At 54.0% G+C, this 25,950-nt stretch overlaps 8 protein-coding genes across 8 annotated transcripts; 3 read left to right on the top strand and 5 right to left on the bottom strand.

Annotated features, from left to right (window-relative positions):
* Positions 1 to 306: 306 nt before the first annotated feature.
* Positions 307 to 3,767, top strand: CTHT_0016110 (putative pathway-specific nitrogen regulator protein; the record flags this gene model as incomplete). The annotated part of the gene is made up of 2 exons (XM_006692051.1): positions 307 to 413; positions 575 to 3,767. 2 exons carry the CDS (start codon positions 307 to 309, stop codon positions 3,765 to 3,767), a joined length of 3,300 nt encoding a protein of 1,099 aa, XP_006692114.1.
* A 734-nt stretch (positions 3,768 to 4,501) lies between these two features.
* On the bottom strand, positions 4,502 to 6,582 carry CTHT_0016100 (uncharacterized protein; the record flags this gene model as incomplete). The annotated part of the gene is made up of 3 exons (XM_006692050.1): positions 4,502 to 5,773; positions 5,844 to 6,466; positions 6,522 to 6,582. The coding sequence occupies 3 exons, from the start codon at positions 6,580 to 6,582 to the stop codon at positions 4,502 to 4,504; spliced, it is 1,956 nt and encodes a 651-aa protein (XP_006692113.1).
* Positions 6,583 to 9,710: 3,128 nt separating this feature from the next.
* CTHT_0016090 (uncharacterized protein) lies at positions 9,711 to 11,949 on the top strand (the record flags this gene model as incomplete). Its single annotated transcript, XM_006692049.1, has 5 exons — positions 9,711 to 10,250; positions 10,336 to 10,414; positions 10,474 to 10,800; positions 10,948 to 11,019; positions 11,129 to 11,949. The coding sequence occupies 5 exons, from the start codon at positions 9,711 to 9,713 to the stop codon at positions 11,947 to 11,949; spliced, it is 1,839 nt and encodes a 612-aa protein (XP_006692112.1).
* Positions 11,950 to 13,032: 1,083 nt separating this feature from the next.
* Positions 13,033 to 17,276, bottom strand: CTHT_0016080 (uncharacterized protein; the record flags this gene model as incomplete). Its single annotated transcript, XM_006692048.1, has 6 exons — positions 13,033 to 13,887; positions 13,971 to 15,153; positions 15,244 to 15,548; positions 15,669 to 15,745; positions 16,458 to 16,844; positions 16,907 to 17,276. The coding sequence occupies 6 exons, from the start codon at positions 17,274 to 17,276 to the stop codon at positions 13,033 to 13,035; spliced, it is 3,177 nt and encodes a 1,058-aa protein (XP_006692111.1).
* Positions 17,277 to 18,888: 1,612 nt separating this feature from the next.
* On the bottom strand, positions 18,889 to 19,872 carry CTHT_0016070 (uncharacterized protein; the record flags this gene model as incomplete). The annotated part of the gene is made up of 1 exon (XM_006692047.1): positions 18,889 to 19,872. One exon carries the CDS (start codon positions 19,870 to 19,872, stop codon positions 18,889 to 18,891), a length of 984 nt encoding a protein of 327 aa, XP_006692110.1.
* Positions 19,873 to 20,829: 957 nt separating this feature from the next.
* On the bottom strand, positions 20,830 to 21,670 carry CTHT_0016060 (uncharacterized protein; the record flags this gene model as incomplete). The annotated part of the gene is made up of 2 exons (XM_006692046.1): positions 20,830 to 21,276; positions 21,329 to 21,670. 2 exons carry the CDS (start codon positions 21,668 to 21,670, stop codon positions 20,830 to 20,832), a joined length of 789 nt encoding a protein of 262 aa, XP_006692109.1.
* A 554-nt stretch (positions 21,671 to 22,224) lies between these two features.
* On the top strand, positions 22,225 to 23,439 carry CTHT_0016050 (RNA polymerase II subunit 3-like protein; the record flags this gene model as incomplete). The annotated part of the gene is made up of 3 exons (XM_006692045.1): positions 22,225 to 22,293; positions 22,400 to 22,965; positions 23,040 to 23,439. The coding sequence occupies 3 exons, from the start codon at positions 22,225 to 22,227 to the stop codon at positions 23,437 to 23,439; spliced, it is 1,035 nt and encodes a 344-aa protein (XP_006692108.1).
* A 1,106-nt stretch (positions 23,440 to 24,545) lies between these two features.
* CTHT_0016040 (putative mitochondrial dicarboxylate protein) lies at positions 24,546 to 25,718 on the bottom strand (the record flags this gene model as incomplete). The annotated part of the gene is made up of 4 exons (XM_006692044.1): positions 24,546 to 24,627; positions 24,694 to 25,418; positions 25,474 to 25,478; positions 25,541 to 25,718. The coding sequence occupies 4 exons, from the start codon at positions 25,716 to 25,718 to the stop codon at positions 24,546 to 24,548; spliced, it is 990 nt and encodes a 329-aa protein (XP_006692107.1).
* Positions 25,719 to 25,950: the final 232 nt, after the last annotated feature.

Below are 25,950 nucleotides of genomic sequence, written 5' to 3'. Positions count from 1 at the left end.
CCATCACCCAAGGCCCGCTGGCCGCTAGCTTCCTACGGCTCCTCACACCGCAGCGCCAAGCCCACCGAACCCTACCCATCAGCCCGTCGCGAGCTCCTGCTCATCCTCATCAGTCTTACACATCCAGCGACATCTGCTCAACTCTGTCCACTCGCCCTCCTCTACGCTGCGCTGCTCACCAGGCTGGCCGCCGCACTAGGATCCGCGCATTGTCAGGAGTCGACATCGCCGCGAGTCCGTCACGGCGCCGCTTGTCATTTTATCTTCCCGCCATGAATGCTCGGGCCCTGTGAAAAAGAGTCAAACATGAACAGAATAGTCAACACGCCCCTCGGACCCCCTCCTCAACAGAAGATCCGCTTCGTCAATAACCCAGGTCAGCCCCCGGCCAAACGTCGGAGGATAAATGCAGCGTATGTTTCCTGCCCCCTCTTACTCTTATTCTGCTCTCATATCTCCGTCCATCCTGTCCTGTGTGCCGTTCCACGGCCTGCCCTCACCGACTACTTACATACCTACCCTGAGATGTCACATGCCATGTGTCGTGATGAGAGCATATTCTAAACGCCACCAGATGCCTGACCTGCCGGAAACGAAAGACTCGCTGTGACGGCAAGAAGCCGATCTGCACGACGTGCTCCAACAATGGGCACGCCTGTATGGGTTATTCGGAGGGTGAGAAAAAGGAGGTAGGGGTACATGATGACTCGAGGACTGTTAAAATTGAGTCAACCCCCGGCCTGCACGGCTTGGATAACCACAGTAGCCTCCTCAACGACACTTGGAGGAGAAAGTCTACTGCTACGCAAAATCGCCCTCCTGTTGCTGGCTTTGTCGACGACGACATGAAGTGTGACTCCAGTTCCAGCGCCACGGTCACCCCCCGTCCGGCCCTCGACAATGGCAACGACTGGGACCACGAAGAGAAGCCAGCTTCCAAAGACACGCCGCCGAACCAGGCCTCATCCTCGGCCTCATCAGATGGCAGCAGGACTGCTAACAACCGCTCGCCGGTCCATCGTCATACGGAGAGTCGCCGTGTGCCCTACTTCCGTTACTTTGGCACCACGGCCATCGTCCCAGGCTTCAAGAAGGTCCTAGTGGATGTTATCTTTCGCAAGTCCCACCAGTCGAACAACTTCTCTAAGACGTATTCGTCAGCTCTGGGCGGTCACGACCTGTCGTCGAAAGACCTCTCTGGTTATGACCCGGATCAGGACCCTCCCCTGGACGGGGGAGAGCGATTTGCTTACTACGATGCTCACAGCCCGGATCCTGTTCCTCCATTGATCTTCATGCTTGTCGATACCTTCTTCCGTCAGCTCGGCTGCAACTATCTCTTCCTGCGTAAAGAACGCTTCGTTCGCCTGCTTAAGGAAAAGCGGCTCGAGCCGATTCTCGTCGACACAGTATGCGCTTTGGCGGCTCGCTTTGTGGAGCATCCTACGCTGATCCAAGCGACCACGAGGCACTTTGGACGACCAGTCAGAAAGCATGAATACGGTCATCTCTATGCCCAGCGCGCGAAGAGCGCCATTGTCGACCATTTCCCCTGCCCGTCGGTCGCTGCTGTCCAGGCTGCTCTGCTGATGGCGTATGAGGCCTTTGGTGCCAATCAGGACAGCGCCCTCTGGATGTACCTGGGCATCGCCATTCGAATGGTTCTTGACCTGGGTCTGCAGAGGATCGAGGGTATCAAGTATCGTGGCGAGCGTGACCCATGGTACACGAGGTTCTGGAGCCGCCGGGATAGGGAAGAGCTAGATGGACCTGATACCAAAGGCGTCGAGGATACCCTCAGCCCAGAAGAACAACGTGAGGTAGAGCAAGAGCGCATAGATACCTTTTGGGCTGTCTTTGTCCTTGACCGCGTCATCTCGTCCAGCACGGGCAGACCCGTGACCTTCCGGGATGACGATTTCGATCTGTCGCTTCCCGAGCCGACCCTGGATCCCAACACCGGCTGGCCCGCTCCGTTCCCTACCTTCAGCGAGATCATCCATCTGTACGGCCGCGTGTCCGATGTGCTCAACAACATCCGCGACGCCAGCGATCTCACTGAGGACAAGATGCAGAAGCTCTCGAGGATGGAGAGCGACCTGACAGCTTTGTACAAGAAGCAGGACTCTCGCCTGCACTTCAACCCTGTTAACTTCCGTCAATATGTTGAGATGAACCAGGGCACAACCTTCATCCTACTGCACTTCTGGTTCCACGCACTCATCATTGTTCTTCATCAGCCGACCTTGTTGACGCCATTCCACGACATGAAGCCGATCCAGTTGCTGCCGAACAGTCCCCAGTTATCGATGTCGAGTGCCAAAACCATTGCCGATATTCTTGCTTTTGCCGAGCTCATCGACCCCAAGAGTCTTGTTGGCAACCCCTTCACCTCGCAGCCCATTTACATTGCTGCCTGTGCTTTCCTGATGGAATCTGTCGCCAACACCTCGACCCCGCCTTCTCGTGAGGGAACCCCTGTTCCAGACGCAAAGAATGACCATAACCGATGGGGAAGAGAGGGTCAACCGAAACACTCCTTGCTCGCGCATGCGGCCAACGAAAACTATCAACGCTGCTACAAGTCGCTCCAGGAGCTGGAAAAATACTGGGCCGGCGTTGGCTACATTCTTAACGCTTTGGATCAGAAATCGAAGGGCATCTGGGATTGCGAGGCCTTCTCGAAGGACGAGTCCACATATGCAGAAAGAGAGCTCCGTTCCAGGCTCGACGTTTCAAACTCTCCGGCCCCTCCGACGGCTCCGTTTGCCTGTGCGCTGCTCACCGGCACGACCAATTCGCCCAACACCAACGTAACCGTAATGCTGAAGGATTCGGCCACAGCCCAGGTTGCTACGGCCACAATCACTCTGCCCCCTCCCTCGGTTCTTGCACAGTCGGCCCAAGTACCCGCACCGACACCGCCAGGCAATATGGTGTACGATCCTATCCGTCAAAGTCTCCCCGGCACACCGCAGCCCCCGACCTACCTACAACCCAGCATCGGGACACCCCGATTTCCGCCCAACACGCCGCGGGAAAGCCGCTCCTCGCAATCTCCGGGCTCGGGGAAATTGCATGTCCAAATCAAATACGAAATGTCACCGCCGGTGGACATGGACTCTATCAACCAGCGTGGCGATATGAGACCACCGCCGCTGCATGCTGCATCCGGGTCCTTCTCAGACCACGACTCGATGCCACAGTCCTCATACAATACGCCGAACTCACAACAACATTCAGCCTACGATTCGGCGACTATGCACGACCGGTCATCTTCGGGTACTCCTACAGATTCGGGTGTGAGTCAGCAGCACTCCTTGCCTGCTCACAATCACAACAGCAGTTACCTTTCTCATCATCACGATCAGTACGGCCACAATCACCACGGCAACAGCAACCACCACGATTACATGCATCACGACAACAATAGCGCATCACATAACACGAACTATGTCACAGGAATGGACTTCTCGCAGTCCAACATGATCCCCGGCAGCGGCGTATCCCCCTCTCCTTCCAACGGCGGCGGATCGACCGGATTCGGCATGCTCAACCCCGTGCCAGAGATCAACCTCAACGATGTGTTCGAGCTGAGCACGGATATCAACATCGAGTCCCTGGGTACGGAGAGTGATACCATGGTTGCGCCGGCGCCTTGGCTCGAGCTTCTGCCGCTCGAGAGACTGGTGGGCTTATTCGAGGAGGGCATCAATGCCCAGCAGGGGCAGACTCAAGGGCAGTGGTATCATCATGGGAGAGATTGATAGGCAGAACGATTGGTGGGTATCAGGAGCAGGTCAAGCCTGGCGTATGGGGATGGATGGAGTAAGGATCTTGATTTGGGAGTTCGTTTCGGTTATCTCTCTTATTCCTTCGTTTCTTGTCTGATACCTTTCTTTTTTGGTTGGAGCACGGATATTTTCTTGTGTTTACTCTTATCTTTGTTTCTTTAAACCCAGATTTGTCGTTGGAATCCCTTGGTATCATGATTATTTTACAAGCACGACTTCAAGAGTTCATGAGGGCGGGTTGGTGAATGGGTGGTGGACATGGAATGATTTGCTTTTTCCTATGGATGGCCAGAGGTTTTTGAGATCATTTAAGTGGTTTACGTAGAGGGCATGGTTAGAGGCATGGGTCGGAAATGGAATGTTTTCTCCGGCTGCATCTACTAAGCTTCGTGCATCAATGTGTGGTGATGGGCTATGTCTGGCGTGTGTTCCCTCTCGCAGGTCGTAGCTGCTGTGTGCTACCTATATACCCCAACGCTACCATTCATGTCTAGGGTCAAGAAGATATCTTTACTAAGGTCCTCGACAAGTTAGGTCCCAAGGAGCTCGAAAGTATAGTAACGAAATCTGAATAACAAACTAAACTCATCTAGATGTCCTATATACAAAACATAGCCAATGCAATATATACAATCCAAAAAAAAAAAAAAAACAATCTAACTCGATCAATCCCAAATCAATCAACTCCCCCTCATGTCTCATCTCCCCTAGAGCTGGCAGACCTCACCCCCAAGCTTCTTCGTGCAAAACGCCCCAAAGTACTGGTTCAGCGCGTCGACCGTCGCGCTGCCCTCCTCCAGCGCAACCACAATACCAACATACCCGTCCGGCCTGACAACTACGACACCGCCCTTCTCCTGGTCCAGCCCCATCTTCGCGTGCGCAGCGGCCTTGGCATCGGGCACGCGGCGATCCCACCTGTCATCAGCATAGATGTGGTCGCGGTACCGCGCCAGCAGGGCGGGAACGTCGCGGCTAATCTCGATCTCGGGCCGCTTGGCGGCAAAGATGGTGCAGATGGTGTAGAAGAACGAGTGGGGGTTGTGGCGCTCGTGGTGAGAGACTTGCGCTGCGTCGGGGCGGGCGTAGGCGCTGTAGAAGGAGTTCTTCTTCTCAAGGTTGGCCGCGAAGTCCTTGAGGGCTTGGGCTGTGACCGAGGGGTTGCCGGCGAAGACGAAGATGCGGAAGGAGCCGTTCAGGGGGATTTCTTGTTCCAGGTGGACAACGTTGGCATCGACGACGCGGGTCACGTCCGCGATGGTGAGGAGACGGCCGGGCATGAGGCGGGTGTTGGATTTGGAGGGGTGCAGGATGACGTGGGATTGGGCCGGGTGGGCCGGGTGCCAGTTCAGAGCGTTTTCTTTGTAGAAGACGCCGTAGCCCGAAGTGAATTCGCAGGATTCTTTGAAGGTCTTGATGAATTCATTCTCTTCTTCAACAGAGGATTCGGATTGCTGGGTGTGGGTGCTGGCAGCGGCGACCTCGGAAGCCTGGGGAGGGCGCTGGGAGAAGAGCTTGGCGTACTTGTTGTCGAAGGCGAGCAAGGCCTCGGCGACCTCCTTGCGCTCGGGCTCGTAGGTCTCGAGGAGCTCGCGGCGGGCGAAACCGGCCTCGACGAGGTGGATCTTCCAGGCCAGGTTAAGGGCGTCGAGGAAGGCTGTGTTCATGCCCTGGCCGGCCTTGGGGCTGTGGGTGTGGCAGGCGTCGCCGCCGAGGAAGACGCGGTGGTCGAGCGTATAGCGGTCCGAGATGCCCTGGCCGATGGGGTAGACCGAGTACCACTCGACCGTCTCCCACTCGATGGAGTAGGGTTGCAGGATGCGCTTCGCGCGCTCCTGGACCTCTTCGGCGGTGGCGGTCTTGCGAGGATGGAAGTCGGGCTCCTCCGATGAGGCGATCTGGATGTAAAGGCGCACCATGTTGTTCTCACGGGGGATGACCATGATAGAGCCATGGGCCGAGTGGATGGTGCATTTCATCTGCTTTTTGTCAGCAATGACCAAGCAAGACAAAAAAAAAAAAAAAAAAAGACGGGAAGGGGGCACACACCTTGATATCAGGGAAGTCGGTTTTGACAACGCCGTCCATGACACCCCAGACGTAGGAGATAGGATCCTTGTGCTTGATGCCAATCTTGAGCTGGTCACGGATGAAAGACCGAGCACCCTCGCCGCCAAAGAGGTACTTCGCCTTGACGGTCTGCTTGAAAGTGCCATCGACGTGTGCCAGCTCAACAGTAACAGGGTACTCGGGATCAGCCTTCTCATCGGAAGTGAAGCCCGTGATGGTCCACGGCCTCTGGATCTCAACGCCGCTCTTCTCCAGATCTGAGATGAAGACACGCTCAATCAGACCCTGGTGCAGCAGGGTCGTGAAGGGGTAGCGGGCATCAATGAAGCTGGGGCAGCTGGGCCAGGTGCCGGTGCGGACGATGCCCTTGCCGCTCTTGGGAGGGTCCCAGAACGCGACCTCGTAGACGCGGGCCGGCTTGTGGGCCATGATGGCCGACTTGAGGCCCATGTTGCGCAGGAGGTCGAGGGAACGGGGCTGAATGCCGTCAGCGCGGCCCGTGGGGGTCGGCTCCGGGCGGTTGTCGATGTGCTTGATGCGATAGCCCCAGCGCGCCAAGCACGTCGAGAGCATCAGGCCGACGGGGCCGGCACCGACGATAACTGTTTCTCTTGTCAGCCTGCTATTCCGGATGAGATGACTAGAACTGAAACATACCAATGTCATAATGGTTGAGAGTAGGGTGCTTCTTAGTCTGGGACGCAGTCTGGGTGGCCATGGTGATGATGTTGATGATGCTGATGATGTATGCGAAGAACTAAAACTCAAATAACAGACAGCAGAACAAAACACAAAGGTTGGAATTGGCACACTATAAATGTAGCAGTGCAGGGTATCTTGGAAGAAAAGCTGGGGATGAGAGTGGAAAGACAGGAGCCAAAATCCGGGGAAGGCGAGCGTCTTGTATTTGAAGACGGAGGGGACCTAAGACTCAACTGGATATTGGACCCTGGGGAACCCGGGGTCCGGGCTCAAGATCCGAGTGACAGATCCGGGCCAGAAGAACGGGAGCGGGCAGACTACCAGACCAGGGGGTGTCAGCCAGGCAAGCCAGGCTCGATCGCCAATTACAACGGCTCCCGTCGGGGCGGACGGCTGCGGGCAGGGCAGCAAGCATGGCACGAGCCCAGACACTGCGGCAACCAGCTCGGGAAGCTGGGCCTGCCTTCGCTGCCTGTGTGTGTCTATCTATCCACTTACACACACCGTGGGACTCGTGGGAGGGATTCAAATCTCGGGGCTAAGGACAGGCACGGAGAGTTCATCGCTTCTTTTTCGGTCACACACCCACGCCCACACCCCCTCGATATCCAGTTATCCACATTATCATTTACACCTCCATCAACATACCCACATCATCCCTCCTTCGAGACAGCGACAAGCCCGTGTCGCGTCTCCGTTCGGCCCAGCGCAGCGAGCGCAGCCGCAGAACGTGCATGGTCATGAGGGCGCCGCCGGCAAGATGGGCGGCTCTGGGAGAGTCGGAGGGGGGGACAGCATGCCCGTGGGGCCTGCTGCATTGCCTGGGGAGGGCCTGTCAATCCGTCAATTAGCGGGGGAACATCCCTGCTAAAGAGAAAAGCCCCGAGCACCGAGTAAGATGTCGGTCTTGGGTGTCTTAGGGTGTCTTGGTGGTGTCAGTTTTGTTTGTCTTAAAAGAGTCAAGTGGAATTGGAGGGTGGTATCCCATCTGTCCAGAATCCAGACTTCCTCACTTTCCGCCAACCATTTTTTTTGTTTGTCGACTCGACTCCTTCTTGTAGGCATTGCACACTCAATCAATGGAAGGCTGACCCCCCCTTGCGTGTGTAACATTGTCTTCGTTTGCTGAGACCGGCGCGATGGGGGGGGGTTGTTAGCGGGCTGGCGCGACAGAGTCGACATGGGACGCTTTGGTTTGTGGGGTGGGGGGGGGGTTGAGGGGGAGCTTCGGGACTTGGGCACGGGAATGAAAGCGGCGGGGCCCTTGTGGGGTTGCGGTTGGGCGATCGGGAAGGCTTCACCTCCAAACTCTGGGGAGACGGGCGCCGTCTTTTTTCTCTGCGCTTTTCCATTGGATGGCTTGGGATCTGCCTGAGTTTCTTCGGTGGATCCTTTCTTCACATGCGGCCTTCTTTTTAGCCTGTCCTCAGCAGGTTCCACTTTAACGACAATGAGACGAGGACGACGACGACAACCTTCGAGATCGACGCAATGGATGCAAACACGGCTGCGATGGCAACGATTGAAGTAGAGCAACTCAGCGTTATCAATCATCGATAACTGACCGCTCACTCAGATCATGCTTCATTCGCCTTCCCGCAATCACCGACCGACAGTGTCGATCCCAAACTTAATGGCGCCGCCGCATTTATCTTCACCGCTGGCTCACGAACCGGCCTGAAAACAACCCTACACACACCTGCACGTCGCGCCCAATGAGCGAAACACAAATGTAACCCAGCAGCCCAGCGAACAGCGCGAACAGACAGTGGAGCCAGAAGATCGATCCCGGGTCCCGGCGCCCCGGCCGGCGGGCGGGTGGGGGTGGGCGTGTTGAGCTGGGTCTGGGGGTCCAGATGGGACGCGGCGACTGACTCTTAACCTTTGTATCTTGGGTCTTGTGCTGCTGATTAAGACAGCCAGCGCCATCGCTGCTCTCTGGTCGGACTTTGAGCTGCCGAGCCCCGTGCCTGTGTTGTTCGAGTCGCTGGACTAGTCAGCAGCCACTAAGACAGTTCGGAACGCCACATGCTCCTAGCCACAAGCGATATGGGAGTAGGGAGGAGGGGCAAGCCATTGGATGGATGAGAGTGTGGAACACATCCATATAGACCAGGTCTGTCGATGAGGAACGGTTTGGGCTTCACAAAAAAAAGAGGCTTGTTTGAACCTCATGTACGTTGACCTTTTGATGGATGTGGTAAGTTGGCTGGGAAGGTGTGAAGTTGAACAGATCTGCTACAGTTTTTTCATTTGCTTCAGGATCTTCACAAGTACTGAGCCAGCAGTTAGAATCTTTTCGGCCAGCTCAAACCCAGATGGCTAGTCACCATGATAGGAGCTAGTTTGGCTGATCCTTCAACCACAATTCACCCATTATACCATCTCCGCTATCCTTTCGAAAGGTCTATGTGTTCAGTTAGGGAGCCGCCTTCGTACGAATAATATACTTCTTTCCTTGCTTGCACCTATAATTTTCAAACCAGCTACTCTGGCCCGCATCAAGTTTCTCGCGTACTGTCCTCATGTCCTACCCTAATGACCATCTTAGTAAAAAGTTTTTAAAACTAAGATGGAAACGAAAGTGATACAACCCTGTGAAGTCCAGATAGTTTCCTACTCTACGCATAATTGACACTCTACAACTCTACGGCGGTGCAATTAAAGGAACCCCATCTGGCGTGTGACTTGACATTTCCGCTTGGCTCCTTATTCTGTCCAGGGGGAGTATAGTTTTTATGACCCCAACCAATCACATGCAAGAATTGATCTCCCACGGCCGTTCAGAAAGCATCGCTATGTTGTATCCTAAGAGTTGAGAGTCTGTTTTCGGGCAACCGAAGCCTGAGTGACAGACCCAGCGATGTGCTTAATCTGACCAGCAATAAGTGGCTATGCTGCCAGGAACTTTTGTTCCAAGGCTACTTCCCGTACGATACACTGATTGACATGGAAACATAGCTTCGCCCGACTTCACTCACCTCAAAACCTCTTTTTGACTGACAAACATGTAGCAGCTACCCTAGAGAACATAGTCTTTGAAGCCCGAGCCTCAAGACCAAGTCTCACAGGCGAGTTCTTCTCGGCATCTTTTCCCCTCCAGGTCGTGATCTCAAAAATCTCCTCCTTGGACTTCTGCTGTGCATGATGGCCGCTCCCGAGGGTTATATCATCGTACCGGTCGTCCAACTCGACCCTGAATATCTACGCAACCTACAATGGCCACCTTCCGATCACTACGCTTATTCTACCCAATCGACCAAAGAAGATCTGGATCAGACAGCGGCAGGATTTGGGACTCCTGGAAAATACAGAAGCGGATTCCCCTGGTGGAGCGTCGTCTGGCGCCTGCTCTGCTCTCTCCTCTTTGGAGTCTCCCTCATGCTGATCCTGTACTTCTATTCAAAGAAACTCAGCATGGACTCATGGGAGCGCCGCATCTTCACCGCTTTGACCATCTTCTTCTCCTCGCTGATCAGCTTATCTCTTGGATCACTGTTAGGGCTCCTAGGTTCTGCACTGCGCTGGCCGCTACTCGCTGCCCGGCCGCACACCCCGAGGGAGGTAGACCTCCTTTTTGGCATCGGTAACCCCACGGTTGCACTCAAGTTGCTGGCTCATTGCTCGGTAACCTTCCATGGCTGGAAGCCTAAGTTTAGGAAGTGGTCGGCTACCATGCTGGGGGTATTTGCATATCTAGTCGTCAACATCGTCGGTCGACTGAGTGTTGCAGTGTTTGGGTTATCATATAACTTAAAGGAAAACATAGCCGAGCCAATTATGGTCACCAATTTCGGTAGCCAAGAATGGATACAGGTGGGGGGAAAATGCGTCGATTCATAACATGAGTAAGTATATTCCTACCCTCAACAATCCTTACCAGAGAACTCTGGGTACGGACTCTCAGGAAGGAAGTCGAGTCCACGGGCTAAGGACATGGGCGTAGATCAGGTGAATGCCTTCGCGATAGCAGCATTGACTACCGTGCCAACTCTCTTCGACGAGAGTAACCCATCAACATGGAATATGAGGGATATCAGCAGGCAAGGTCTGCACCGCACTGTCAACGAGAGAACCCAGACTGTCACCTATACATACCACCTCCACGAGTATCGTGGTCAGGAGGAGTATCCATCACCAGACAGGATTGTACACAGCTCGTCGACCTGCAGAGCTCGTACCATTTTTGATAAAGACGTTTATGAAAATGGGACCTTGGTTGCCAGAATACCAGGTACGCCTGAAGACTTGCTCGATACTCCCCCGATGTATTACATAGGGCTGATTACTGATGGATCTCTAGACATAGATAAATTGGTGCCACCAGGCAGTCCCGGTTTCCTACAAGTATTGCACGCCCTGACTATGATACCCTCTATAGCCAGCGACTATCTATGGGTTATGGACGCGGATTATAGCAGGCGAGATAACCCGTCCGCTTGCGTGACAAGCTGTAAGAGTCTTTATGCCTTGTAAACCAATGATGCTCCACCCATCGTAACAAGTCTGAGTGGGAACAGGTGCTGCAGATTCACTAACCTTCTACTTATACTACAATACAGACATCTACACTAATGCTCTGTTTAGTTTCGAGGCTGTCATCCAGGACATAATGGTTCCGGCCATCTACGAATGCACCACCTGCCTAACCGATGGCTTAGGCAGTCCTGGAGTGAGTCCTAACGTGTTCTTCAACTTCCCCTCATCAAACTTCTCTGAGACAATCAACCTCCTGCTTGGCCTCGGCACCCAGTCATCGAGCTTTGTTTACAATGGCTCAACGGACAACCCAATGGCAGCCTTCACAAACACTCATTATGACCCCTCCGCAATCACGGAAAAGACACGCTTCATTGATCATATCAACAAACTCTTCAAGAACGATTTCGAAAAAGACTGGACCCAAGTCCCCATCCCTACGAGCTGGGTGCTGGATGTTGCTCACCTGACGGCCCGCCTGCCCATTCTGCCCATCATCGGCGCCGAGATGCGGCTGCCGCGAATTCTGCGTGACCCTGGGGAATCTGCGGAGCCCTTTGTTCTGACGAGCCTCGAGGTGAAGTGGACGCGGGCAGTGTGGATTCTGGTTGCATTGATGGGCGGGCAACTGCTGATGGTTACGGTGGTAGCTTTCCTTACGCGCAAGGTGCCAATTCGCGAGCATGACAGCTACTTGACTGTGGCTCGGCTCATGCGGACTGCGATGGACACGGTTGAGGGAGGGAGCATGGCGGCTGTGGAGGAGCTGGCAGAGATTATACAAGGGAAATTGGGGGCTCATGGGATTAGATACGGGACCAGGATGATCGATCAAGGGACGAGGTGTGTGGATCTCTGGGAGGATGTGGAACGCAAGTTTCCCAAAGATGTGAAGTATGATTAATTTTTTGGGTGGGGGGAAGGGGGGGAGAGAGCCTATATATGAGGTTGAGTTCAGTCATATCAGAATTAAATCAATTGCCGAAAAATGGTGGCTTGGGTTGATGAATTATGGAGTCACGGTTCATCAACATGGACCGTGTACGCAGTAAGTAGGTAGGCCTTCAAACATCATCAACCTGATCAGCCTAAGTCAACAGGCTCAGTTTAGTCACCAAATGTCACTGTCCGATAAAGCCTACAAGCCATCACAGGCTAACTAGCTTAACCGGCAGAACAAGCTTCTGTAAGAGTCACCTAAGCACGTAGGCAATCATCAATCATTCCAAATACGTAGAAAACACGAGCCAATGTACAGTCACCATACAATACGCCATACCCTATCCGATCCTATCCCATCATCCCAGCGCCAAAACCAGTGTATAGTAGATACCCCAAGAGTACCTGTTATCCCTGAACGCCAAAAGAAGCGCGCAAAGGGGTATTACAACATCAACACCAGTAAATGGGGCATCATCATCGTGGCTGACCAAACCCATTCCGTACCCGTCCCATGAGGTAACCCGCCAAATTTCCAGAATGCCGTGACATGCATACCATAATTTATAAAGACAAAAGGAAACGAGAAAGAGAGGTCGTGTTGTCCGGTCTGGTCATGAGGTGAGGGTAAAACGTAGTGCAGGTATGACGACGTACTCCAACAGCAGGCTTCGAAAGCCTGAGAGATGACCTTCATTACTCTGAAAGTCAAGAGATGCCTCAACAGCGAGTTTGTTATCCTTTTCTCGGGGCTTACACCATTCAGTTTTTTTTTTGGTATTCCCTCTTTAAAGCAGCTCTTTTGACGGGGGCGAAACGAACCGAAGATAATGATGGCGCTTCGCTGGAGGGATTCGACACAACGGTCGTACTAGGAACCGACGGACAAGCATTTGTTCGTAAGCCGAACCGAGCCACGAGTCGAGTCAAGCAGGTCAATAAGCGGCACAAAAATATGAGCAAGTCCAACGAAAAACGAAGTCGCAAAAGTCGTCAAAGTGTACAAAATCTGACAAAGTTTCAGGACCCTCAAAGACCAGGAAGAGGATCATTCATGCTCCGCATACTCAGCAGGATCGAGAATACTACCACGGCCATTCCACCAGCCATCGTTCTGGCGCTGCTGACCATGGCCATAACCATGACCATGATTGCCGCTAACAGGTCCACCAACAGTGTGACTCGGGCGCAGCTGAATAGGCGAACCCAAAACAGCCTGATGACTGGCCGCCGAGGCGCCAGTGACCGTAGCGGCAGGCGGAGCACCATTACCACTACCAGCAGCAGTGCTTGTGGCCGCAGTCGAGGAGCCGGCAGTAGCAGTCGCGCTGCCAACTATGTCCGAGCCGATCTTAGAGCTCTGCTCATCCTTTGCCTTAGCCATAGTAGTAGCGGCCTCGACAGAGCGACGGAAGAACCGGACCAGACGGCCCAGCTCAATGAACGGCTCATCGGCGACGGTGATGATGTTGAGCAAGCTCTGGCAGTCGAGTAGCCACTTCGCGATGACTGTGTCGGGGGTGACATAAGTGCGAATCTTGAAGGCGCGCGCATTCGAGCGGTTGGCCTCGATCACCGAGAGCAGCGACGCCTGGCTGGTGTTATGCTTAGTGTTGTAGAACTGAAAGTCGCCGACGTGCAGACGGCACAGCTCGAGCTGGGTCTCAAGATCGAAGCGGAAGCCGGTTGCGCGAGAATGACCGCGCCGCTGCCAGTCCTCTGCGACTTTACGGAGTTTCTCAGTATCCAAACGTCCGGCGTTGAATTGTGCGGTAATGAAGTTGTGGACTGTATGGGACATGGTCCATTCTAGCTCGCTGTAGAAGATGGCTTGCTCGCGGGGGGCCATGCTGATGGGCATGGCGCGGGAGTTCTGCTTGGAGTCGGAGTCGCGGGAGCGACGCTGGGTGTGGGGGAGGCGGGGAGGGGGGAGAAAGTTAGTTTGAGTTTTGATAGAGATGGTGTGAAAGTTGAGAGGAGACTTACGAAATCCTTAGCAAGCTTCACCAGACTGCCTAGGAAACCGGTGCTCGAGTTGCGGTTGGCGTCGGGAACGTGTTCTACCTGGCGTGAAGTATCTTCCAGCCAGCCATGCTCGCCGATGAGAACCTTGGATGCGACACGACCTGTCATCATGTATTCCGGCCCAAGAAGTTGGGCAAGCGGAGAGTAAGCATCATTCAAGGGAACAGACATGAGCGACCAATGCAAGTTGTTGAAGCTGTGTTTCGAAGTTTGCATGGAAGTGCGATTGTCGACGTAACTAGGCATCGTCGAGATGTTCTCGTTCAGACGCTCATTCTGACCAAGAAGAGCAGGCTGAATAGTCGGACGAATGCTCTGGTGGATGTAGGCATTGTTGTTCTCGACAATCTGATGCTGGACAGGGTGTACCTTGACACCCTGGAAGTGAGCACCAGCATGCGAATGCTCCTGCGGGAACTGGCCGTATTGATACTGAGACGGAGGGCTACTGGCCCGGATGCTGGCTCGAATGGGGATATCGCCAAACTCAACCTGGCTCTGCAGCTGATCGAGCAGAATCTGCTCCTCGGGAGTGACCGGCTCCTTCTTAATGCGAAGCGGCAAAATTGCAGAGGGGTAACGCTCGCCAACTGTGTTGGTCGAGTAAAAAGACGAGGTGTCATCCGGCATGCGATAGAGCGCTGGCTCAGGTGCATTGCGCATCTTGGTCGAGCGACGCTTGTGCTCGTTGGGGCATTCAGGAGGATTGTGGACAATAGTGACAGGCTGCTTACCAGGATCCTCGAGCTCCCAAGCCTGGGCAAGCCCTGTGTCGATCGGGGGAGGAACGTGACGTGTCTGCTTGCCTTTGGGGTTGGGAATTGGGTCAGTCTCAGCGAAGCGGGCTTCCTTCTGATGCTTGATCGAGGATGAGGGGCCGATGCCAACATCTTCGGTCTTGATCTTAGCATGACCTTTCTCGGGAGTCTTGTTGCCAAAGTTGAAGAACTTCAGCGGCGAGCGGGAACGAGCACGCGAACGAGAAGGAGAACCATTGCGCACCTGAGCCTTGCTGGGAGACTTGGCTCGAGAGGACTTGGAAGCGACCTCCTTGTTGTCGGTCGCACGAGCGGCATCAGTAGTGGGCTGAGCAGCCCGGCCGCGAGGGTGAGATTCATCGTTGCTGTCCTCCCTATTGGACAAACTATATTGGTCAGATATTGATGTCGATTAGGAACAGGAAGAGAATGACGAGTGGCAGGAGTGAGTGATGTGTGAGTGAAAGATGACTTACGCAGTAGCAATTTGGTTCACCTGGTCGTCGGTCAGATTGAACTGAACGAAAACATTTTGAGCCGGCACTTCACGGGACGGCTGGACCCCGTTGTCTCGCTTTGGAGAAGGCGAACGAGCGAGATTAGAGAGTGGAATGAAGTTGCCGCGGAGCATCGAGTCGCTGACGCCGTCGTAATGATCGCACTCGTGATCGCATTCACGAGAGCGACCGCGGCGATCTCCATGTTGATGATGGTTGCCAGGCATTGTGGCGACGGTAGACAGGTTAGTTAGATCAGCAAGTGACCTGCTGCGAACCGGAGTCTAATGATGGAGAAGTGTTAGGACGTGACAAAGCGAGGGAGGGTAACGAGGTCGATTAGGAAGGGATTTGTTTACAACAGGCAGGCTCGCGCTCCCTAGCAGTGGCCCGTTCTCTGATACTGGCTCGACGTCCTTAGGCAAGTTACAGACCCAGTTGGAGGTGCGAGCAAATGTGTACGAGTCGTCGAAGTTGTTTTCTGTGGAAGTCAGCGAAAGGCTCCGTTGGGTTGCGCTATGGGTGACCGTTGCTGTGGTTGTGGGAAGAAGGGGGAAAAAAAGGAAGAAGGAAGGAGGAAAATTGGGATGGGATGGGAAACATTTCTTCCCCCTCCCCCCCTGCCCTTCCAATTTTAGACTGATTAGGGTTTTCAAAGGACTTACCCAAACGCCCGAGGCTGCGCAGCATTTCTGCCTCAGGACGAATACTCGATCTACCGACTACTTTTTTTTGTCAGTGGACGGGAGAAGATTGGATAAGGGAAGGAGTGGTGGCCGGTGCTTCGGTTGGGAGGGCAACGAGGAGCAAGGAGAGAAGACAGGGAAGGATAAGCCATGTAAACATGGGAGAAAAGCCGCTATCGCTGGCACATCGTTGGAAGAATGCTCCCCCTGGGCGCATATCACAGGATGAAGGACCCAGCCAAGCTGGTGAGCCGACGGGCAATCTCCCTTATTTAGGAAGAGGGCTGCAGAGGGGGAGTGGGTGAATAGTAACACTCTCCAGCTGTGTGCTGAGTGTGCAGATAATCAACAGCGGGCAGAGAGGGGGCAGGGGGCGATAGGGGAGAAACAATAGAGGGCAGCAGCTGGCAGTGAATGTCGGCTTGTCTTCGGCCAGGGCAGCAAGCGGGGTAGTGCGAGGGCAGAAAGGCAGCACCAGCGATGGGCACTCGCAGTAGGTTCACATACCTGCGGGCGTTGAGGCAGAGGCCTGGAGCCGCTGCCGGTGCAAGTCCCTTGAGTCGGGACGAAAGATGAGACGAGGCCGTGGCTTATTGCCGCAGTAGCACGTGCAGTCGCACGACGGGTTGGCGAACATAGACCACGCGTCTTCTCTCATTTTGAAGAGGACGCGTGGTACCGACCTGGTTGGCCTGCTTTGCTCCAGGGACATAAGCTCGTCCTGACCCTGGTATGGCGTGAGACCGGCTCTGCCCACCGCCGTGGGCTCGTGGAAGGGGATGGTCGCGCCAGTCGATTTGGGTTTGGGCTTGGTCTTGGGGTCCTCCGACTTCTCCTGAGCGAACTTTGACTTGCTTGTAGTTTTGGGGTTCCACACAAGCGACGGCAGCTTGACTGGCGATGAGTTAATCGACGTCAAGGCCATGATAAGCCGGTTATAGGTCAGCCGAACTTACCCAGTGATGGCTTGCGGGTGCTGTGCTTGTCCGAGCTCTTCAGCTTTCCCACAGTCACTGGCTTCTTCTCCTTTTCCCAACGGTCATCAATGTATCGGTCAACATTGGGCTGGCCTGAGTCTTCAACATGGTCGATCTGGATGTACTTGCCATGGCCGACCAATGTTCTCTTCTCGCTAGGGTCCCTGAATTCAGCTTTGCAGAGGTCGATAAGACGAGCTTTTGCTGGGGAGAGCGTCACGGCCTTGGTCTCACATATCTCGAATATCTCAATTGAGAAGCGGATGTCGGTGGTGCTGGAGAGGCGATTTGGGTCGAAGAGGGAATACCGGGTCTCCTCTCCCTCGACTTTCTGATCGTTCAAGTCCATCTTGGCAGCGAGAACAGAGCAGCCTTGAGAAAGAGGGAGTCAAACAAACATGAAGCAAGTAAGTTGAATCTCTCTTAACAACACTTTGTTATCCTCTAGTCACAGAGGTTGATGCTACGCTGTGAGAATAGGCCAAAGTGGACTGTGTACAGGTTAAAGAAAGTTGGAGAAAAAGTTCGCAGATGGTTGGTCTTAAGGATTCTGAAAGGGGGAAAGCCAAATCGAGACCCGCGTGGGTGAAGGATAGAGCGAGGGGAAGGGCTTTTTGCCCTTATCCCTCGCATACCGCGAGTCCTAGACGGCTGTCGGGCATCATCACCGGCTGAGACTCGCGGGTCACGAGGTTGAGTTTCTGCTCACGTCTACCTAACATTGAGGAGTGATATGTCGGGTGGAGGAAAAAGCACGAGATGCTATCGGCAAGCGGGCTACTGGGAAGGGATTCTGGCAGAAAGTATTCACAACAAAGCGCTTTCAGCTTGTTCCATTAAGCCGAAACTAACGCCCTGAGATAAGGGTTGTCTTCAAAGCAAGGACAGTTCAGACGACTTCATCTGAAGGCTGGCTACATGAGCAGTGAGGGTTATGAGTGATCCAAGCAGAGCACTTTAGAGTCTGGAAGCTGGGACGCATGGATTATTGCTCAGGAGTATGGGGGCTGTTGGATCCCCTGAACATAGTGCTTGAACTTTCTCATGTAGGGCCAGAGCTGCCGAGCGGAAAGTTTTCGAACGACATCATCTTGTGTCTAGACAGCGATGAAAACACTGAACAGTTCTAGCAGATGACCTTGAACTAGGAACAGGAGACCGCTGCACGCTGGCTGAGAGGCAGAATTTAGGATGTTTTCCTAGCCAGAGATCACAGTCCTTAGATCTGATTAGCCTGTATTGCAAGGATATGCTCTAATTTCGAGGGCTTAATCTGCAGGCAATTAAGACATGTTTTGCGGATTCAGCAAAATTCACTAAACTCTCGTGGAGTCACTGAGCCGGGGTCGGTAAACTCATGTTGAATGGTTTAAGGACTAACCATTGTCTCAGCTGAACGAGCACTGTGCTTTGCGTGCTCTCTTCTAGGCAGAGTCCATTGTTTAAAGAGCATGGGTATTTTGGAAGGCTTCATCCTAGAGTTGGCTCTGACAGTGAATCTTTAAATGGGCTAGTACCACGGTTATTAAGCCTTAGGTGAGTCTTTCGACTGAGTTGGCGGATCAAAACTTGTCACCCACGTTTCGTTCAGTCTTCCCAGAGAGGGTAATTCAGATGACTTGAGTGTAAGATGCAAACCCTCCGTTCGGAGCGAAGAACAAAGTAACAAGTGAAGTACCAGTTCAACAGGTAAATAGGTAAGTACCTGGTGCAGGTATGCCTGACAAGATTGAGCACGGCTTTGATGTATTTGCGGGGCCTGTAACTGGTTCCCAACAATGTCTAATTAAGAAGTTGACCTGCCGTCATGTCTTTGCAAGAGGATAACTCTGATTTGGATGCTCCTCCAGTGGCAATTGATCAGTTCAAACGTAATGCCAATCGACTAGATTGCTGGTTCACTGTCAAAAAAATGCCCTAGCCAGTTCTCCATCACAACTCAATAGCAACAACCGACGCACTCACCCCTCCCTGCCCAACCGCCGCATACAGCACATCCCATCAACGGCCCTCCTCCCAAACGCAACCACCGTCACCAGCCCCGTCCCAGTCCCAGACAAATCATCAGCCAATACTGTCGGCGTCATAGCCTCTCCAGTTGGTCCAACAACGGATGGGACATCAACCTCCAGTATCTTATTGTCATACATCGCTGCAATATACGCCTTTCCCTTACCGTTGCCGTTAACCTTAATCGCAAAGTCATCGATGCTCGTCCCTGAAGCAAGAACCTCCTCTGGTCCGAGAGCAACAGCGTTGGAAGTAACAGGAATGCGGGTGAGCCGGCCTTGGAGGTGATCTGCCCTGTAGATATACCGATGTCCAGCATGCCCTTCGCCAAACGAACCCTTTCGCGTCTGAATACCGTTTATACCTGCCAAGCCCGTGATCGCAGTCGAATAGGAGCCGGTGTCGACGTTCATGAGGTAGACCGCCTCGGCTTCCGTGTCGCTCAGCAGAACCCTCCCCGCATCCCAAGCAGCAATGCCATTAATAAACCCCGCCTGCGGCATCGCCGCAAGCAGTGACACAGTCGGCGTCCCAGACGCGGAAATATTTAATAACCAGACCTTCGCGCTCCCAGGCGCGACCTGAAACGGCGCGGGGATGTGAGAGCTGCCAAATACATAAACCTCCTCCTCGTGCTGCTGGTTACTGTGGCCTCCATTACCGCGTCTCCTCGGCTTAACCTGCGCGATCCCTGTCAAATTGTATGCCTCCGGTACGGTAACAAGTAGGGAGCCTGAGCCCGAATTGGCCGGGTCGATCTGCCAGATCTCAGGGGCGTCGCCGCGCGTAGCAAGGATCTTGCCGTTGGGACGAACCGTGAGGTTCTCAAACCATGAGGCGGGTTTGATGGGGCCTGGGAGAGTAAATATGGTGGTTTTGTTGGCTGCTAGAGTTGGGAGGGCGGCGGTAAGGAGGACGAGGATGTTGACTTTCATGCTGGGTGTGATGATGACTCAGGCTGAGAATATACCAGGGAAACAGAGTGAAAGTAAGTACAGGTAGGTCAGTAATGAAGAGGAAAGAAGTGATATTATCTCTACGCATGGTTATGTATTATTGTTGTAACCTCACCTCATCTCCGCATCCTAGCCTCGTCGATGGTTCATCACCTGCATGGTTCATCTGCATGTCTGCTGGCTATTACCTTGGCACGTCATGGAAAACACGGAACGTGTAAGCCGTACCGAGCGGCTGAACCAGACTACCAGGGATTGAACTGTAACCTCTAGTGCCTGATCGGAACATCATCATCGAAGCGAACCAGGCATCAGTTTCCGGGGTGAAATGATGCCATGTTCTTGTTCCGATGGTAAACGTACTTAGTGAGTCAGGTGCCGTGCTATCTTGTCAGAGTGAGTATTTCTGGACAAAAAGGTGTGATGTTGTCGGGAGGATGAATGTGGACATGAGATATAGCTGGCCAGCAGCTTGACGAGTTGACTTAATAGATGTGAACTAAGAGTGCGTTAGCACCCAAGGGTTAAGCAAAAGGGATTACTCGAGACCTTCGGATGCCATGTGTCGCAGTATGAGATCAGAGAGGAGAGGTCATCACAACCACCACCCAAACAAGATATATGCATTATTGTGCGCGCGCCCTATATACCGCCCTCAGCTGTCCAGAGCAGCCATAATCATCTATCCCGTTTTTCTTTTCTTGAGCCGTATTTGAAGTGCTGGAGATGGTATGAGAGACATGTCATGAGAGGAGCATTATACATGAGAAGAAAACACGACACGAAACGCCCGGCCGCCCTGGTCCTGTGCTTTTCCTTCTGAGGTCTTGCATACAAATCCGAGTCATAGACAGGAGTGACACATGGTAATAGTACAACGGGGATGTCCCGTAGAGTGGTTAGAGTTGAGTTGCTGAATGCCCTCGATTAAAAAGCTTATTTGTTCTTGACAACGCCGACCTTGGCGGCGCGCAGAACGCGGCCGTTGAGCTTAAATCCCTTCGACTGAACGTGGAACACGGTGTTGTGTTCCTTGTCAGGCATGGCAGCCATGAAGGTGGCCTCGTGCTCCTGGGGGTTGAAGACCTCGCCGACGGGATCGAAACGCTCGATGCCGTGCTTCTTGAAGGTCGAGAGCATGACCGTCTCGATCATCTTGATGCCCTCATACAGGCTGATGAGGTCCTTGTTGCTGTTCTGGTCATCGCCGGTCGCCTGCAGCTTCTCCTGGGGAACGGCACCCAGAGCACGCTCAAAATTGTCGACCGTGTCCAACAAGTCCTTAGCGAAGCGCTGAATGGCGAACTCCTTGGCGGCCTTGACCTCGGCCTGTGTCCTGGTTTGCAGATTCTGGAACTCTGCAACCGCGCGCATCCAGCGGTCCTAATCGAGGTTAGCAGCTGGTCGGAAAAGCAAGAATATAATAATCGCATACCTTGAACTCCCGGACCTCGGCCTCCTTGGCCTCTAGTTGTTTCTTAAGGGCCTCCTCAGGGCTCTCGGTCTTCTCCTCACCCTCCTTCTTAACCTCCTCGCTGCCCTCCTTGCTCTCCTCCTTCTTCTCCTCCTTCTTGGCCTCCTCGCCGTTCTTGGCCTCGGCTTCAGAGCTGTACCACCTCGCTGTCCGGGCAGCAAGTGGCCGGGAGGCGGTCACCGGGATCTGGAAGAGCTGAGTGCGGGCGGCGGCGCCCTGGAACTGGCGCTGGATGCCGGCGGTGCCCAGATGGGCAGTGGAGCGCAGGGCGCGCGAGGCAGTCGAGATGGTCCGTTGTAGCATGGTTGCGGGGTGCGTGGGAGGGTTGAAATGGGAGCCGATGACCTCAACTTCGGAGCGCCGTTCCAGGGAAAATTTATGGGGGCTTTTTTTTTCGCGAGGGCGGCGCTCGGCCATTCGACCGAACGTTGCAGGCGGAACATTTGACGGGCCGCCCGCGTCGTTGAGCAGCCAAGTTGGTCGGCCCCTCAGCTGACCGTGCAGGTTTTTGTCCTAAGCTTGTCAAGGTGGGGCCCAAGCAGCGACAGGAGCTAAGCCAGATCAAGGAAAGCGGATTTGCGGGGTGGCTGGGATTTGCTGCATCCACGCCCCGCGGTACGTATGAGCCCGTACTTTAGCCACGTGAAGATAAGCGCTTATCACAGGCTGCTGTCCGCTTTTGACAATTGTTGAGCGCATCTCGGCGCATGTGTCGTGTTTCGCGCCATCCATCAAGCTCCTACGAAAACACCTCCAGCGACCGCCCCTTCGCCGCAAACCCAACCATTCACCATTAGGCCCTTCGTTTTGACCCTTAATTTCTCCTCTGCTTGACCGCGCGAAGGGACACCGCTGAGATGATGGACTACGATCCTATGGTGATGGATGACGCCGAGTCATTAGGACCGGCCGTCAAAATTTCCCAAGTACGTCACCTGTGTCGCGACCGCCGCTATACTTGCCTCTTGCAGCTCGTTTACCTCAAGACGAAAGTTTACGATCCGGTCGGCTCTAACACATTTGTGCTTGTAGGCAGACTCGACGCGCGTCAAGTTCGAGCTCTCCAATGCTGACCTCTCCTTCGCCAACTCTCTCCGCCGCGTTATGCTAGCTGAGATCCCCACGATTGCTATTGACCTAGTCGAAATTGAAGTCAACACTTCCGTCCTTGCCGACGAATTTATCGCCCACCGCCTGGGCTTGATCCCGCTCAACGCTGAAGGCGTCGACCAACTCCTATATTCGCGCGACTGCGATTGCGACGGCTACTGCGAACAGTGTAGTGTACGGCTGTCGCTCCATGCTAAGTGCACGGGCGATGAGAACATGCACGTCTTCTCCCGCGATCTTGTTCCAGTCGGCGAGCGCGTGAACCAGAACCTCGGCACCCCCATCATCAACGACCCCGATGGCCTCGGCCCGCTCATCCTGAAGTTGCGCCCTGGCCAGGAGATCAAGCTCGAGTGCATAGCCAAGAAGGGAATCGCCAAAGAGCACGCAAAGTGGGCGCCCTCGGCGGCCATCGGCTTCGAGTATGACCCGCACAACAAGCTGCATCACCTGGACCTGTGGTATGAGCAGGATCCCAAGGCGGAATGGTGAGCACCTTCCCCTCTTGTCCACGAGCCAAATAACCCCCTTTTAAAGAACCAATCAACTCACCCCAACCAAGGCCCCCAAGTGAGTACGCCGAGTGGGAAGAGCCTCCCCAGGAAGGCGAGCCCTTCGACTACGACGCGGTCCCGAACCGGTTCTACTTCAACGTCGAGTCGGCCGGCCCGCTGCCGCCGGACGCGATCGTGCAGGAGGGCATCAAGGTGCTGCAGCAGAAGCTGGCCGGCCTGATCCACGAGCTGACCGAGGGCGACAGCGGCGGCGCGAACGGCGACTACCGCGGTCCTCGTAGCCCCGGCGGCGGATTCGGCGCGGGCGGTGGTACGGATGGGTTTGGTGGTGGGTATACTACGCCGTTTGGCAACGGCGGGAACCAGAGCTCGTGGGGCGGTGCGGCTGGCGGGACGACACCGTATGGGCAGACGCCATATGGTGTTGGGGCGGGCGGTTGGCCTTGAATGGGAGCAGGATACGGGGTGTTTGTTTGAGATGGCGTGGGCTTGGTCCTGGTTAGGGCAGTCTCTCGAGCGTGCAGTTGCCGCCTGATGCCGAGATGCGGACCAAAATTGTGCCTGTTCGCCATATACCACTATATTAGGCGATGCCAGCTTAATCTGATCTATAGCAGCCTGCTTCCAGAGCGCACGCCATGTTGGAGAGGCATCAGCTTGGCAGGCTGGTTGAGCACTGTGGAGTTTGGTTGCTCCTACCACCTTAACTACCTGAGATACCAGCGGGAGTTCGTTTCGGGACCAGGAGAGGTATCGGCTATAAATCTATTAGGGGGAGAACGAAAACTAAAATGATAGAAAAGGGCTGTCTAATTGATACTCTGACGGGTGCTAATGCTTGAACTTAACTCTCAATATTCAACCTCCTTCCACATGTCTCTCGAAGCAGCATGTTTGATGCAAGAACTCGACAGGAGTTTGAAACAGAATAAAGACCGACACTTCCCTCTTTGGTATTAAACGGAACATGAGAGAACGGGAGGAACAACAAGGATTTTACAACCTCTCTATCACCGAGACCCTCAATCAGAGTCTAAAGATCCAAGAACACACATCCTCAACCGAAACACTCAAGTCTACACTACAACCTCAAATAGACCTGTGCTTATTTGTCAACAGAACAGGAAAAAAAAAACATTGTGTTACCAAGATAAATCAATCCTGATGCCGGCCGTTCCCATCTCTTATGCTCGAGACATGAAAGAGAAAGAGGGTAAAAAAAATAAAAAGGAAACAAAATGCAAAATGATGAATCAAACGCCCCTGATCCCGCTACCCTGCCAGCTGTATGCATCGTGGTTCCTGATTAATAAGACTTCCCATCCGTCTAAGTCTTTTTGTCTCCTCCCTGACCGCTGCCCCCTCTTTCCTGTATCATGGTACGTCATCCAATCCTGCCGTCTATCCACTGGCCTCATCTTTCATATGAAATTGTTACCGAAAGGGCGAGAAATGAGGTAATGTGGGTGTTCGGGGTGCTATGTTGTGTGGATGGAATTACGCCGAGTCTCGAGTTGTTCGTCGTGAATGCGGGCCATGCCGTCTATGACGCATTACTCCTCCTCTTCTATGCCCTTAAGTTTCCTGTACACTTTCCGGTGAGATTCCAAGAAAATGAAGGTGCAGATGGTTTGACTGTTACCAACGTTAGTATACCAACCATCACCGACTGGCCAAGTGGGGAAAAGAGGGGAAACCTACGGCCCCAGCCTCAAAAAGCTCGGCACCCATCCTCTAAACATCCAACCCAACCCCTCCTTGGCCGACACTTCCCTCACAACATGCAGAACACCGTGGTTCCCGTGCGCTGACATGACCCGTGTCTTGATCACGTCGATCGGGCTGGTCACGGTGGCAGCAACCACGCCAGCCATGAAGCTAGACGTGAAGTGCACCACCAAGCCGTCATGCAGCGGCGTGAGCGCTAGCATCGTCCGCTTAAACATATCGTAGCTGGCCAGCTGGCTGGCTGTCATGGCCGCTGCACGTACACTGTTGGGGCCAACGCCGCGCATCAGGCTGGCAGGGCCCTCTTCACGCACCATGCGCACCAGGCCGTCAATGGCATGGGCGTAGTTGCGTCGCCGAGCGGGGGGGAGAGCAGCGTCGTGCTGCATACGCACGTTGAGCACGTCTGCTGGGTTGCCGGCAATGCCGCCAATGACGCCGGAGACTGTAGCCATGCCAATCAGGAGAGGGAAGGAAGGGGGCTTCGGCTTGCCGTCGGGACCGGTATGGTGGGTCGAAGAAAAGCGCGATTTGAGCTCCTCGTAGATGCCGAAGCGAGTCGTACTGTAGGTGATCTGGCGCAGCAAGGAGGCCGAGATACCGCTGTAGAGGCCACGCAGGCCTTCGTTCTTGACGACGTGGACGAAGGTCCCCACCATCGAAGAGGGCATGCTACTGGTACGGGTTTGCAAGCGGACCTGTGGAAGCGATGTTAGAAGAGTGAGAGGAGGCCGAATTTGCAGTTTACTGTACCTTGACTGAAACATTGATTAGCTGAGTGTCTAGATATGAAGTTGCAATTGCCAATTCGATCACTTACCGAGATCCAGGGGATGGGTCACACACGCTGCCATGCTGCTGGCGCTGCCGCCAAACCAAAAAGGATAATGGATTGGCTTCCGCATGCTCTGAGATGAGGACTTATCCTCGCTTTTCAGAACAGCAGTAGCGCCAGCGGGCCGTGGCGAGGCCGTGGTGTTGTTTTCTGCTGCCTGCATCTCCTTGACTTGTATGTCGCAGAGGTCCCCGGGCTAGAGCTGAAGAAAAAATGGAGAAAAAAACGAGCGACGAGTTCGTTATAGTCGCATTCCGCTATGCCCCGATGTGTGAAACGTCGCACAGCAGCACAAGGATATGACTTGCGTATCTTGTCGTCACAGGCGAACCCAATGTGCGACTCTAGATACGTAACCTGCGCTGGGCGATGTTTAAAAGGGACGGAAGAAGATT

Source organism: Thermochaetoides thermophila, assembly GCF_000221225.1.
Source record: "Thermochaetoides thermophila DSM 1495 unplaced genomic scaffold scf7180000011814, whole genome shotgun sequence".
NCBI lineage: Eukaryota > Fungi > Ascomycota > Sordariomycetes > Sordariales > Chaetomiaceae > Thermochaetoides > Thermochaetoides thermophila.
Note: the sequence above shows the minus strand (reverse complement) of the source record. Positions and strands in the feature narration are given on the sequence as shown.